We start from the raw sequence: 16,199 nt of genomic DNA, 5'->3' as shown, positions 1-16,199 counted from the left end.
TGACGTTTTTCTACAAGAAGTTTTTCTCTTTTAACCTGTCAATATGATGAATTGCATTAATAGAATTACTTTTTTGAACGCTCCTTGCATTCCCAGAACAGTATTTGACTAATACCCTGCTGAGTTCAGTTTGCAAATACTTGACATATCTGTAAGTCAGTCTCTAAAGGAAGAAAAAAGTGCAAAGAAAATGTGTCCAAAATAGCAACTGGCAGTTAAAGAAAAAAGAAGACAGCAAGAAAGCAAAATAAATAGCATAAAAGAAGATAGCATTTGTAAGGTAAAACATAAGTTATCAGTAATAAATATGAAGAATTAAACACTACTAAAAATATTCTTAGATGGTGAGAACTTCTGACTAAGTCACACAAAAATCTGTGCTGTTTATAAGAGACTATTCAAAAACTGAAATTAATACAAAGATATAACTAATATGAGGGACATAAATAGAGAAATTGCAAGGGTTATTTTTCTTGTTTTACCCAGTGAACATGTATTGTTCAACAGGTACTTTTTGTTTCTCTTCATTCCACCTAGGATTTACCACCTCTCACATTCTCCAATTTACCTGAGTCTCTTTCTCTTCCCATTTCTTATCTGTGGTTACTCCTCTTCCCCAGATGACTGATAGCAGGAGGGAACTCTCTCTAGGTCAGTCCCATCTCTTGTAGAAACCTATCGATCTATTGTAGTACAGTCAAATAAATGTACCATTTGGATAAAAAAGATTCCTCCCCTTTCACACACACCCCCACACACACACAACATTAATATCCAGCTGAAGATTAATTTTAGATTAAGACTAAATTACTCTAAGATCCCTCTGATTTCCCTAATGTCCTCCAGTGCCTATTAATTCACTCCACTAAAACTCCCTATTGCTGAGTATGCCTTGGAAAGGTTTTTTGCTACATTTCAGTTTAGCTCTCTCTACATTTTCTGGAACTTTCCATCAGCAGCCATAGATCCCTCCCCTATCTTATTTGCTTGCTATTCTGTCCGTATTCTTTTCCTCCTCCCTCTCCTTCCCTGCTCCCTTTATTTTTCTCTTTTTTTCCTCTTAAGGAACTTGATCAGCTTGTTTTGGTGGTAACCAAATCATTGGTTTAGTTGTTGGTACCTGGGTATTGTTTTTTTGGTGTGGTTTGTAGTAAAATTACCTGAGTTATGCCTACTCTGAACCTCCTCCCCAAATAAAAGGAAATAACATTCTTAAAATTCAAGACGTTATTAGAATAACAATAGCTTTAAGTAATCTGCATATAATTTCTAAGCAGTAGTCTATAGCCTTATAAAAAAATCTTCAAATAAGCCATAAAAGGGAAATTTTGTTCATCCTTCAGCCAACTGTTTAGCGCCCATTTCCTTTCTCAATCTAAGCATTACCATCTTATTTGGATTTTTATTCCTGGAGTAATAAAATAGGAAATAGCAGTGATTTATCTATCAGAAACTATATTAATAGTTACGGCAAAATACTTTAAAAATGCAAAATGCCATATCCTCTGAGCTATTTCTGTGAGTGATAGATTTTTTTTTTTTTTTAGTCTGAAAATACTATTTTCCCAGTTCCTAAAAGTGCTTAACATATCCCAGGCTGTAAATTTTCTCTGATCCTTACCTATAAATTATATATTTAATTTCAGTAAGGAATTGAAATTTTATTTTACAGAAAGGACTTTTTTTCTTCTTGAAATTCATCCCTAATGGTTCTAATAAACCTTACTTTTTTCTTTAATATTCAATTTTTCCAACATTTTTAGTACTTAGTCTAAATCTGCCTTCTTTCAGCAACCTAGAGTGATGACTGTTTTGGCCTTGGTCAGAAATCACAACTTAAAAGTGACTGATATCCAGCTCCTATCAGAAGTACATTTGAGAGAAGCATTGTTTAAGGAGAGAGGGCTGCATGGACATTTGGTTCACCCACTCTGTATTCTGAGTTGTTTCTGTTTCAGTTTAGATCTATGAAAGCTAATGTCCTAGGAAATGCAGTGTGTATTCTGGATTTTATCAAGGATACATCATTTTCAACAGCAGATTGTTATGTTTGAAAAGCATACATTTACACAATGGAATACTATTCTGTAAAAACAAAGAAAGTTGTTTTTGTTTTTTAACGAGGCATTGCATTTCTTTTTTTCTTTTTGTTTTTTGTTAATTCTCACCCAAGGATATTTTTCCATTGGTTTTTTTTTTTAGGGAGAGTAGAAGAGAGAGGGAAACAGAGAGAAACATCAATGTGAGAGAAACATCGATTGGTTGCCTCCTGCGAGCCCCGACCAGGGCCTGGCCCGAGAGGAGCCTGCAACCAAGGCACGTATTCCCGCCCGGAGCCGAACCCGGGACCCTCTGGTCCCCAGGCGGATGCTGGATGCTCTATTCACTGAGCCAAACCAGCCAGGGCAAAACAAAGAAAGTTTTAAACCTTTTCAACAGCATGGATGGACCTGGAGAACATTATGCTAAGTGAAATAAGGCAGTCAGAAAAAGACAAGTACCATATGATTTCATTCATGTGTGGAATTTAATGAACAAACTGAACTACCAAACAAAATAGAGCAGACTCATCGATAAAGAGCAAGCAGACAGCTCTGTTGGAGGGATGGGGAGTAAGTGCATAGGGATTAAGCCAGAAAGAAAAGCCATTAAGGATATTGTCATTATGTCATTTACTGTCCCCATAACATCTCACTGTGATAAATAGCTTAGAATTTATCTCATAAAAAAAAATTGTCTTCCCTTAAAAAATTAGTAGACGACTTCTTTGCTGATTATAAAGATTTTCCTAACTGTTGGGAAGCTCAGTGCCTGATTTTTGGTACAGAAAACTCATGACAGCACTCTGTAAGTCCTTCCTAAATAGGTCATATTATAAACAAACTCTGTACTGGGGAAAAAACACAAATTTAAATAGGAAATAGAGGTGAAGCATTTGACAAGCACCTGTTTAATATGTTTGCTAAACCAGGCCCAATGAGCCCCTTTTGATTTTATTTCTTTCTCTCTCTTGATTAGAAAACATTGTGTGATGTGATCCTTATGGTCCAGGAAAGAAAAATACCTGCTCATCGTGTTGTCCTTGCAGCAGCCAGTCACTTTTTTAACTTAATGTTCACAAGTAAGTATCTTAAGGTCAAACATATTATTTATTCTACTAGTAGCAGTGCTCATGAATCCGTGCGCCAGTAGCTCACTGCCGCCCTCCAGTAGCTCTCCGCCCGCTGCCCCACCCTCCTGAAGCTCTCCCCGCCCCCCCTCATAGCTTGCTGCCCTGCTCCCTCCTGTAGCTCTCCCCCGCCTGCTTGTAGCCAGTAGCTCGCTGCCCCGCTCTTCTGTAGCTCTCCACCCGCTGCCCCGCCCCTTAGCTCCCTCCGTCCCCCTGCCTCCCCCCATAGCTTGCTGCCTTGCCCCTCCTGTAGCTCTCCATCACCCGCTTGTAGCTCGCTGCCCACCCTCCTGCTGATCCATGATCCAGTTGTTACGCAGTCGGTCGTTATGCTTCACGGCGAAACAACCATTTGCATATTACATCTTTATTATATAGGATGAGAATGAGATGGGTCTAAATGAAAACATGCCATTTTTTTTCCTGGTTTATAAAGAAGTTGAGTTCATAAAACAGTGAAGAGATTGAAAAGTGGTCATGGTTATGATTAATCAAAGGAATCATGTCATTTCATTAGTCCTAAAAGCCCCAGTTCTTTATTAATGGGGATACAGCTTCTACTTAAATGCCTACAGTTTTCTTCTTAACCTCTGGTAGAAAGGCAAAGGAACAGATAAACCTTATGACATTTTATCCAGCAAGTTAAGTTAAATAAAAATGAAATATTACATACTAGTGGCCCGGTGCACAAATTCGTGCACATTGAAAGGAAATTAATTAGAAGAAATATTTTAATATCGCTGTTCGCTCTTTCTCTGTAATAGAAGTGTCAACCAAATTCACGATCGACAATGACAGATCGAAACACACACGTGTGATTGGTGCCAGTGAGAGCTTTATATGTATCACACATGCACGAGTCAACTTAGCCTTTTACATATATAGAATAAACTTGCTTAATTAGACCTGCTTTCTGATGTAGCTAAACTTTTTCCAGCCCAGTGAAGCACCCCAACTTCTCTTACAGGTAATTGTCAGCAACACAGCAGTAAATATCAACACGAAACATTATTATTATAGATCACACAGGGAGAACAAAGGGTAAAATATTTAACTGCAGCAGTGTTTGACTATATTCTGGGCAGTGAGAAAACCTGAAGTCATTTTCAAGGTCCACCATGTCTTACTTCTTTTCAGTTGGGTCAAGTTTCTAAGCTTTCTAAATCTCCGTTTTCCAGCTAATGAAAAGAAAATAGGATCCTACCAAGTCTCCTATCTACCTACTCCAGTATTTCTGTGAGGATCAAATGAGATGAGGCATGGGAAAACGCTTCACAGACATTTGGTTAAAGTCTGAAATGTTTCCACCTGGCTATAAAGCAAGTTGGGTTCCTGGGCTGAAAAAACTGCAAGGAGGCTAGTTACTAGGGAGAGGAAGCCGGGCGTTGCTACGTGATGTCATTACCCAACACCCACAGCAACCATTTCTGGGCTGGCCATGGGGTCTGGGGCAGCGTTGGCTGTGATTTAGTGGGCTGTCGCTCCAGGGTGGTGGCGGGGCCTGTGTCCCACTTGGGGGAAGCCGAGTGTTGCTTTGTCAGCACCAGGTCCACGCTGCCGTTTCTCTGTAAATGGTCAGTGCGCATCATAGCGACCAGTCGGACGGGTGGAAGGACACTTAGCATTTTAGCCTTTTGCATATATAGATAATACTAGAAAGAATCCTAGAGTTGGAGTTGAGAATTGGGTCCAAGTCCTTGTACCTCTACTGAGTACTGTTCCATGAGCTTCATCAAGTTATGAAATGTATCTACCTGCCAGGATTTGGGGGAAGAGGAGAGCTTTGCTGGTTGTAGCTGACTACATATAATGGTCATTGTTCTCATAGGTTTGTTCTAGCAACATCAGAGGCATTTTGCTCATAGCAACTTAAAAGAGTGCTACTAAATTATTTTAGAAGTTGGGAAAATACTAAGTCCAGTTTTATTTCTCTCTGTTCACTTGCCCCCCCCCCCCACACCCGCTTTTTTTTTTTTTTTTAAAGTACACTAATTCCCTAATTTCTTAGATAATTTTAATTTAAGGCATATCTCAAGTGTGGAGAATTAGTTTGATTTTATTGTAAGAATGTTGGGCTTTCTGGAGTATTTTCCAGAGAAGTCCTTGTCCTTTTATTCCTCTCCATATTTACATGGCCTGGAATAAGCTGTTTCCTCTGTGGTGGTACTCATGCCATTTGTGTTTCTCTTCTTCATTTTAGCTAACATGCTTGAATCAAAGTCCTTTGAAGTAGAACTCAAAGATGCTGAACCTGACATTATTGAACAACTTGTGGAATTTGCTTATACTGCTAGGTAAGTTAAGGAGGATTATTTCTGTAGTGGAGGGGTAAGGTTGGGATCTATCATGGCAAAGCATTGTAGCAAATCAGTGTGTTCCAGATTCTTCAGAATGAAAAATTTCAAGGATTTGGCCCTGGTGGGGGCGGGGGGTGGGGGGGAAGGAGGGAATTGAGTTGACAGGAAGGAGAAGTTGAAGGTCCTCTGCCATACTAATTCAAGGACTGAAACTTTAATTTTTTGCTTAACTTCAGTGTCTAGTGGGATGCATTCTACAGTAGCATTATTTAAATAAAAAATGTAGGGAATTAATATTCACTTTAACTTATTTGCAGAATTTCTGTGAATAGCAACAACGTTCAGTCTTTATTAGATGCTGCAAACCAGTACCAGATTGAACCTGTGAAGAAAATGTGTGTTGATTTTTTGAAAGAACAAGTTGATGCTTCAAATTGTCTTGGTAAGAAATCAGATTCCTTTTTTTTTTTTTTAAATAAAACTTTTAATGTGTATTTTAGTAAAAAAAAAAACTGGTTATAAGTATCCTCATTTAATCTTAAAGACATGTTCACTAGAAATTTTTCTAGTAATACATTTTAAGAAGAGCTTAGAGAAGTACATATTAACTTGGGCAGCAATGAGCTCATCAAATACTGTATCAATATTTTCCAAAATATAAAATAGCTTTATTAATGATTTTTTGTTTATCTAGAAAGGAGTAAGGATTGCATCTGGTGGTGGTGTGTGATACATGATAACATAAACATGAATGTTTACCTGTGTTGAAGCCCTTATGATTACTATGACCTGTCACAGATAAGGAAACTGAGTTTATGTAACTTGCTGAGGTCATATAGCTGGTATGTGGAGGACCTGGGGTTGGAACTCAAGTAATCTATCCTTCACTGCTACACTGTGCTGTCCACAGTCAGATCTGCTAACTGTTATATACTAGAAGCCTTAAAAATCCTAGACTGTACAGGAAGATACTCATTAAGGGGCTACTATAGCACTCCATTTCAAAGCCATTAATAAAGTAGGTTGTATTTGATACCAGGAGAAGCAGAGAAAGTTGATCAGAGTTTTCCAGAATGCAGTGTGGTATGCTTTCATTGTGAGATGGAAGGAAAAGCAATAAGTTAATGAGGGCCTGAATACTGTTTTCTGGATTTTATCCATTTTCTTGGTCATGCCTATTTTGAGCTTTTTTCAAATCTGTCTTAAACCATAAGATTACTTTTCAGCCCTAGTCTGTTTGGTTCAGTGGATAGGGCATTGGCCTGAAGACTGAAGAGTCCCAGGTTCGATTCCAGTCAAGGGCACATGCCCTGGTTGCAGGCTCGATTCCCAATAGGGGGCGTGCAGGAGGCAGCCAACTGATGATTCTCTCTCATCATTGATGTTTCTATCTCTCCCTTCCTCTCTGAAATCAATAAAAATATATTTAAGAGAAAAAGATTACTTTTCATAGAAACAACTACTTTTCACATTCATATTTTATTGATTTGTATGGTATTTAAATAGATTATATAATTGCGACACACAACTATCAAAAACTAGTCAATAAACAAATACTGGTTCTTGGTGAAAATGCCAAGATCTGCTAACTGTTGATGGGAGCATAAGTGTACAGATATGTCCGACTGTTCAACATGAAAATCTCCCATGCGTGGCATCAGTCAGTACATTTATAATGTGACAGGTTTATTAGCAGGCATCAGTTATTAGAACCTTTAGGGTATGAATATTAAAGCTTCAAAACTCATTATCTGAAGACAACATGAAGTTGAAACATGGAAAATCATGATAATGAACTGAAAAAATTTATATCATGACTTTGAAGGGAGATCACATACAATAACCAATGGTTTTATTTAGGAGAGAGATTGGCAAACTTTTTCTGTAAAGGGAGAGATAGTATGTGGTCCTTCTCACTCTTCCTTGTCCTCCTCCTTCTCCCACTTCCTTCCCTTCCCCTCCTTCTTCCCTGGTTATATATATATATACAACACTTCAAAAATATTTAAAAATATTCTTAGCTGCTGACTCTACAGTGGAATGTGGCTAAATTTAGCCAATTGATAGTACTGACTTAGCAGATTCCTGATAATGTAACATTAATAATCCTATCTAATAAAAGAGTAATATGCAAATGGACTGTCACACCAAGACCCAAGTTGGCTGCCCCCATGTGGACACAAGATGGCCACCACAAGATGGCCACCACAAGATGGCCTGCAGGGGAGGGCAGTTGTGGGAAGTTAGGGATGACCAGGCCAGCAGAGGAGGGCAGTTGGGGGTGTGACCAGGCCGGCAGAGGAGGGCAGTTGGGGGGGACCAGGCCAGGAGGAGAGGGCAGTTGGGTGGGGCCAGGCCTGCAGGGGAGAACAGTTGGGGGGGACCAGCCCTGTAGGGTAGGGCAGTTGGAGGGGGACCAGGTCTGCAGGGGAGGATAGTTGGGGGGAACCAGGCCTGCAGGGGAGGGCAGTTGGGAGCCAGCAGTCCTGGATTGTGAGAGGGATCCCAGATTGGAGAGGGTGCAGGCTGTGCTGAGGGACACCCTTCTCCCCACCCCCCACCTCCCCACCCCCATGCATGAATTTCGTGCACCAGGCCTAGAGTCAATAATTTCTCCCCCAAACAAAAATTAAATTGCTAGGAAAAGGTTGAATGGAAAATATAGGGTTTCTGTGAAGAAAATTGTATAATTACATTGATAATCAAAAATCTGAATAAATGAGCTATGTCATGTTCCTAAGTGGAGCTCTTCCAGATTGCAGAGCAGTCACTGTCCCCAAAGTAATTTAAAAATTAAGTTTAATCCTAGTTAAAATTATATCAGGATTTTTAAAGTAGAATGTGATAAGCTTATTTTAAAATTAGTATGCAAGAGAAAATGTTTAACCTAGCCAAGAAAAGTTTGAAAAAATGTTGAAGGGGGCTTGTCCTACAAAATATCAAAATCAGCCTTACTAAAATGGCATAAAAATAGACAAATCAATGGAAGAAAAAATAACCCACGTTTATGAAATTCATGCAGCTTCTTGGAGTCATATTTTATCTTCAGTGTAGGTTTTGGCTTTTTAAAAGTGATTTTCTATTCATTTTTTTTCTGTTTTTAGGAATAAGTGTGCTAGCAGAGTGTCTAGACTGTCCGGAATTGAAAGCAACTGCAGATGACTTTATTCATCAGCATTTTACTGAAGTTTACAAAACTGATGAATTTCTACAACTTGATGTCAAGCGAGTTACACATCTCCTCAACCAGGACACTTTGACTGTGAGAGCAGAGGATCAGGTGACTAAACTGCCTTCTCACATTTTTTTTAGTAAGAATGTCTGTATTAAATCTTATGCTTCATGTTGGGATACATGACAAGAAAAAGAATCAATTAGAAAATAATGTATTTTTCATATTAGATTATCCCAAAGTTTGTTTCATAGGAAAAGGTAGGCCACTTGGTAGAGATAAAGCTACCGGTATTCGGGACCATGGTAGGCAGAACAGTGCCTCCCCAAAAAATGTCTATATCCTAATCCTTGGAATCTATGAATAGGTTGCCTTACATGGCAAATGGGTCTTTAGAAATGTGGTTAAGGATCTTGAGATGAGATTATCCTGGTGGGCTCCATGTAATAATAAGCATCCTTAAATGCGGAAAAGGAAAACAGAAGAGTCAGTGTCTGAGTGAGGCGATGTGAAAAAGACTTAGCTGGCCGATGCTGACTTTGGACATGGGAGGAAGGGGCTGCAAGCCAAGAAATGCAAGTGGTTGCTCGTTGCTGGCAAAGACAGGGAAATGCTTTCTCCTGGATAAAGCATTGGGTAAAAACTTAAGAAATTGTTTAAAAGTTCAAAGTTTAGTTAATAATTATGTATCAATGGTGTTTCGTTAGTTGTAATACGAGTATCATACTAACGTAGCATTGTAACAATTGGGTGCAGGGTCATTGGGAACTCGGAACTATCTTTGCAACTTTTCTGTAATCTAAAACTATTCCAAAAGAAAAAGTTTATTTAAAAAAATAGACCAATTCCCATAAAAAATGAACTCATAGGGAGATTAGAGCTTAGGCTCTGTTAATACCAACCCAAAATTAACAACTTTATGTAGCTCAATGTTTATATGGTAGATGTGAAGGTATATGAAATAATGTTTGTTTTCAGTGTGTTTAAACTGTGATTTGTTAATCGAGTCATATTAATAAATTTGGACTTGTTTGGTACAGTTTAATGAATGCAAAAATAATTCTTATATAAAAATCTTGTAATTTATTTTTTAAATATAAAATTTGTATATTATAAAGTTTTTGGAAAGTAGATAAGTCTATCATTTCACAATTCAAGAATATTAATTAAATAAAATCATAGGTGACTTTCACATCTTTTGAGATGGAAGGCCTCTTAGGAAATTAACCTGTTTTCCTGTTTCCAAATGAACATATAATGATTTTTTTCAATAGAAATAGACATCATATCTCCTTCCAAAAAGGGAATGTAATTTGTTTTGAAAAATCACAAATTCAACATTCTCCCTGTCACTACATTATGTAGTAGTAATTCTAAAAAACATGTTACCTAAAGAATCACTAGAGCAATGTGTAAACTGTTCTAAAATATAGGCTTTGTTTTGTTTGGGTATGAAAGCAAATATTTGAATTAAATGTTAGGAATAGTGGTTATGAGATTCTTCCCCTTCGATGTGAGAGTAAATCTAAGTAACTGGAAATGTTCCTGCCATCGAAGAACTTTACTCTGCTGTTTTTCCTCCCTTAGGTTTATGATGCTGCAGTCAGGTGGTTGAAATATGATGAACCTAATCGCCAGCCATTTATGGTTGATATCCTTGCTAAAGTCAGGTTTCCTCTTATATCAAAGAATTTCTTAAGTAAAACAGTACAAGCCGAACCACTTATTCAAGACAATCCTGAATGCCTTAAGATGGTGATAAGTAAGTTGCTTTAATGTCCATTTATAACCTGATTGTGTACCAGTTTTTCATGGGCTTTAAAGACCCTTTAGAGCAGTGGTTCTCAGCCTTTTTAATGCCGCGACCCTTTGATACAGTTCCTCATGTAGTGGTGACCCCCAACCATAAAACTATTGTCGTTGCTACTTCATACCTGTAATTTTGCTACTGTTATGAATCGTAATGTAAATATCTGTGTTTTCCGATGGCCTTAGGCTCTACAGTCGTGACCTACAGGTTGAGAACCGATAGTGGGCTAGTGGGTCACGACTGTAGAGCCTAAGACCATCGGAAAACACAGATATTTACATTACAATTCATTAACAGTAGCAAAATTACAGGTATGAAGTAGCAACGACAATAGTTTTATGGTTGGGGGTCACCACAACATGAGGAACTGTATCAAAGGGTCGCGGCATTAAAAAGGCTGAGAACCACTGCTTTAGAATGAGTCAGACTCAGTAGCCAGGGAGAAACATTCAAGACTTAGCTCTTCCAGATAATTAATCCTTTGAAGTACCTGGATGGGGACTTAGCCCCAGCCCTTATTTTATAGGGACTTGTGTGATAGAAGGTAAAAAATATATACATATTACTTATGCTTCGTCTCCTTTTTGTGTGCTGTAGTTTTCATGCACTTTGTTTCTAGTGTTTCCTTTATTTTATTTAGCCAAATAGTGATCACGTTTTCTTTCTTAAACACCTTTGTTTTTGTTTGTGGGTTGTTGTTTTTTTGCCTGGAGCTAATAATTGCAAAATTTTTCCATTTACTTAGCTTTTCGTGATTTGCAGGCTAAGTCCCAACCCCTCTATAAAATACCACTTGATAAAATTATCGGTACAATTAAACAATCTTTTGCTTTTATTTTACTTCTTGGAAATATTCTTCATGGAGCCTGCCTCTGCCTATTCCAATATGGACTGTTTGCTCTCCAGGCCTAAGCCACAATTTTTGTCTTTGGGCCTTCCTTCTCAGCAATGCTGGGATGTTCTCTCACTCCTCTCCTATGTTAGATCTGCTAACTTCCTGGATCCTAGGTCTTCCCCTGCCTTAATTCTCTCTATTTAATCTAATGTGTCCCCAGCGGTTCCTGAGAAAGAATATGCAATCAGTAAATACTTAGAATCTTGACAAATCCCATATCTTTATTTACCCTAAGACTGGGGAATAGTTCAGCTGGTTTAGAATTATGTTGAAAATCATGTTTAATTAGAATTTTGAAGGCATTGTTCCATTATTTTCCAGTATTACTTTTGAGAAATCTGATGCCAATCTGAGCCTTTATTTTTTCTTATCCCTGATATTTTGAAATGTCACAATAATGTATCTTGCTGTGCATCCTTTTTTTTCTTTTTTCCTTTTTTAAGTTATGTTGGGTATTCTCTATCTTGTCAGCCACAGATTTCTCAGTTTTCTGTTATTGGTAGTATGATTCTTTAGCAATTGAGTATCTCTTGTTATCTATTCTTTGCCTCATTATTCTCTCTTCTGGTAGATTGCTTTCTTTTTCTTTCAACACTTTTATTTCCGCTATTTTTAATTTCTATGAGCTTTTAACTTATTCTCTAATTTGTTCTTTCATGTCTGTAATACCATATTCTAAAATAGGATTATACTGCCTTTAATTTTTCTTGTCTGTATTGCCTTTGAATTTTTTTCCTGTTTTTGTTGTTCTTGGAAGCTTTTCTTTTTTCTTTTTTTTTTTTAATGACTCTTTATTGTTCAGATTACAATTGTTTCTCCTTTTTCCCCACCTATCTCCCCACCACCCAGTTCCCACCCCCTTCTGCCCCTACCTCCCCCCCCCGCTGTCCTTATCCATAGGTGTATGATTTTTGTCCAGTCTCTTCCCATACTCTCCACACAGACACCCCTTTCCCCCTGAGAATTATCAATCCACTCTGATTCTATTAAGTTCACCAGTTTATTCTGTTCCTCAAATTTTTAATTCACTTGACTTTTAGATTCACTTGTTGATAGATATGTATTTGTTGTTCATAATTTTTATCTTTCTTCTTCTTTTTCCTCTTTTTAAAGTATACCTTTCAGCATTTCATATAATACTGGTTTGGTGGTGATGAACTCCTTTAGCTTTTTCTTATCTGTGATGGAAGCTTTTCTTAATTGATTAGTTTCATAGTGAATCATATATGTAAGAGTGAGCTATTTTAAAACTGATAGGAGAAGTTAGTATATTTGAGTGGGTTTCTCAGTTCTTTGTTTTTAATATATATTTTTATTGGTTTCAGAGAGGAAGGGAGAGGGAGAGAGAGTTAGAAACATCAATGATGAGAGAGAATCATTGATCGGCTGCCTCCTGCACACCACTTGCTGGGGATTGAGCCTGCAACCTGGACATGTGCCCTGACCAGGAATCGAACCTGGTCAGGTTCAAACTTCAAACCTTCAGGAGAGCAGGACTGTCATCATAAATTCTCAAAGGAGGATACTTTACCTCCACTTGGAGCTAATATTGAAACAAGCAAATGACTATTTTACCCTTCATCCTCAGGCAGATTTTTTTTCTTAGTCTCTCTTTTCATTAAAAGCTCAACCACTTAGCACACTGGCCATGTGGCTTCTCGGTTCTTGGACAAACTGTAGGGTAATCAGTATAGCTGGATAATTTTTTAATTGGGGATCTCCTAATGTCAGTATCTGTAGATATTTTCTCAGGTAGCTGGATACATTATAATTTGACATCTATATACATTTGTCATATAGTTATTTTTTTGTGTGTGTGTGTGTTTGAGAATACCATTTGGTTTTTGGAGACCAAATGCTGCTGTTTGTTAGTTCTGTTTACTTATTTCTGGTGGCTTAAATCCTTGTGTTTTGTAATTTTACATTATGAGTTTATATTTGATTGATCTTAATTGCCAGAAATATGGGAGGACTGGGTTGTATTCCTGCAGGTTTTCCCTGTTCTCCTCAAGAGGAGAATAGTATTTGCTTCTGCCAAGTACCCTGGGTACAGTAATCCAGGACTGCTTGGAATTTTTCTTGGCTTATGGTTTCTTCGACTTACAGGTAGGACTGTCAGATTTCTTTTCTTAGTCTCTCTTTTCGTTAAAAGTAAAACCGGACCCTCACAGGAATAACTCCCAAACGAATAAGCCTAAGGGAGCAAGAAGTTCCTCAGGGAAAGGGGCTGGAATGCTTGTCCCCAGCCCTGTCCTTGGAGAGGAAAAGCCTTTCAATGAAGGGGCCACAGTTCATGCTTGCTTCAGGGGTCAGCACAAACAACATTGATTAGTTGCCTCCTGTAGTGCCCCAACCAGGGATGGAACACAAAATCTTTTTGGTGCACAGGATAGCACTCCAATTAACTGAGCCACCGGGCAAGGGCTTGCATTTGTTTGTTTGTTTGTTTATTATATTTGTAATGATTTCAGAAAGGAAGGGAGAGGAAGAGAGAAACATCAATGATGAGAGAGAATCCTTGATTAGCTGCCTCCTACACGCCCCCTACGGGGGATCAAGCAGCCATGTGCCCTCTCCCTCAACCATTGAACCATGCAGGCTGGGCCAGCTAGGGCTTTGATCTATATTTTAAGGGGCAATACCAATGCCTGGGCTCTACCACCAGAGATTTTTATTCAATTAGTCTATGGCAGTGGTCGGCAAACTGCGGCTCACGAGCCACATGCAGCTCTTTGGCCCCTTGAGTGTGGCTCTTCAACAAAATACCACGTGCGGGCGCGCACGTACAGTGCGATTGAAACTTCGTGGCCCATGCACAGAAGTCAGTTTTCTGCTCTCAAAAGAAATTTCAATCGTTGTACTGTTGATATTTGGCTCTGTTGACTAATGAGTTTGCCAACCACTGGTCTATGGTATGGCCCTAGCTTGCTTTCATAGATTTTCTAGGTAATTTCTAATGTGTGTTTAAGATGGATAACTGCTGGGTTAGGAGATCTGAATTTCAATAATTATTATTTTTGGCAGCTATTGCTTAAAGAGCCAGATAATTCACTGGTATGTAATAGTGGGTGGGGCAATCAGCATAATGGTAATTGCTGAGAATAATAAATTGGTTAGGACTCAGATCCTAACAAATTTCTCCTGTTCCACTTCATAGAGAGCTGATAGAAAAAACAGTTTCACAAATAAAAGCACTATTATGTTTGGGTAGATTTTCCCCCCAGAGCATTAAAGTGCCTGAAGTTCTTAAAGAGTTGCCATGTGTTTTTCTGCAGGTGGAATGAGGTATCATCTCCTGTCTCCAGAGGATCGAGAAGAACTGGTAGATGGCACAAGGCCCCGAAGAAAGAAACATGACTACCGCATAGCGCTATTTGGAGGCTCTCAACCACAATCTTGTAGATATTTCAACCCAAAGGTAACTAATTTTTCCTTTTCTTTCGGAAAGTTTTGAGCAAGTAGACACTCACCTACTACCAGTAGTAATAACTCGTGCCTGTCGAGATGTTACTGTTTATGGTGTTCCTTTACATACCTTATGAGAAACATAGTTCTCATCTTCTTTTTATAAATTGGGAAATTGAGGCTTAGTCATGTTTCAAATGTTTCCATAATTGCTCTAGAGTGCGGCACAGTGAGCACTATCATAGGAAATGGAGCAGTACTTCTCTTATCATACCTCATTTGGTTAGCGACTCCTTGCTTTTGTTACAATTTCTTGTCTTCCTTATGTGCCATTTTCAATGAATATCTGCCTCTGGAGTACATGTATTTTTTTTGTTTGTTTTTGTTCAGTAATTATGTTTAATATAAAATAATATACAGTCATTTTAGAAAATTTGGAAAACCTAGAAAATCACAAAGAGAAAAGAGAAAATTACCTTTAATGCACCCATCTGGAAAGGATCACCAATTTTAATGTATTTTCCAGTACATATTGTGCCAGTTGGGCCAGCAGAGCCTGAGTCGTAGGTTTAGGGACACAATTTTAAAAATAGATCATTAATTATAACCTTACTGGAATCCACTCACATTTCTACCCCTTGTGTCTTAGACCTGGGTTTTTGGCTGTGGGGGAGATAAAACAATATTTCGCTGATACAGTCAGTATTTACTGGGACACAGCAAATGCCAGTCCTAAAAGATAGCACCCCATCCTGGCAAGTCTATAATTGGTGTTGAGTCTAAGCACATAAGGGTCTCTTTCATCATTTTGTAGGCCTATTTTTGGTTGATGATAGGTACTTGAAGAGTCCAGAGCATCCTGTTGACATCAGGATACTTACCTGATCTTTCTCACTGAAGTGGGTGCTTGGAGGCATTGTGTGTAACACTGTAGTGGTGATGTACAAGGCATTTATCAAAACACATGGTGGTGGTGGTCAGAGTGCAAAAGACCACAAAGGCAGAGTCAGTATCAGTTCCACTAAGGGCAGGGCATTGTCCCTTCAACAATGGGAAGGTCCCAGTATAGTTAGCCTGGGATTAAGTTTTTGCACTCGGATGTCGAGTATGACTCGACACGGTTAGCATTAGAATAAAGGAATCGAGAAAAAAGCAAGCGAGTGCAAAGGGTTAAGTAACTAACTGGCTCCCTCAAGGTATGGTAACAAATCAAGGGCTTACTATTGGCCAGTATTACTGACAGAGTGGGTCCTGGCCAGTAGAGGACAGTCACGTAGTGTGGGGGAGTTCATTAGCTTCTGTAGCCACTGGCTGATGCAAGCCTCTATCATTGCTACTGTGGTCACTCTTAAGGCCATTGAGCAAGTATCAGATTGGGGGTGAGGGAGAGATATAGATGCAGCCCTGTCCACATGATGATGAAGAGGTTTTTGCTGCAATTGTGGGCACTC

The 16,199-nt window shown here is 38.6% G+C and overlaps 1 protein-coding gene across 1 annotated transcript in view; it reads left to right on the top strand.

Moving 5' to 3' along the window:
* KLHL7 (kelch like family member 7) overlaps positions 1–16,199 on the top strand; it is a 48,367-nt gene that overhangs the window by 8,829 nt on the left and 23,339 nt on the right. Inside the window, exons 2-7 of the mRNA XM_008148175.3 lie at positions 3,019–3,121; positions 5,370–5,463; positions 5,784–5,908; positions 8,571–8,746; positions 10,226–10,400; positions 14,619–14,761. Coding sequence (XP_008146397.1) covers positions 3,019–3,121; positions 5,370–5,463; positions 5,784–5,908; positions 8,571–8,746; positions 10,226–10,400; positions 14,619–14,761 — 816 coding nt within the window. The remainder of the gene's footprint in view (positions 1–3,018; positions 3,122–5,369; positions 5,464–5,783; positions 5,909–8,570; positions 8,747–10,225; positions 10,401–14,618; positions 14,762–16,199) is intronic.

The sequence above is a fragment of the Eptesicus fuscus genome, chromosome 14 (assembly GCF_027574615.1).
Source record: "Eptesicus fuscus isolate TK198812 chromosome 14, DD_ASM_mEF_20220401, whole genome shotgun sequence".
In the NCBI taxonomy this organism is placed as follows: Eukaryota; Metazoa; Chordata; class Mammalia; order Chiroptera; family Vespertilionidae; genus Eptesicus; species Eptesicus fuscus.
This window is presented reverse-complemented; position numbering and strand designations above follow the sequence as displayed.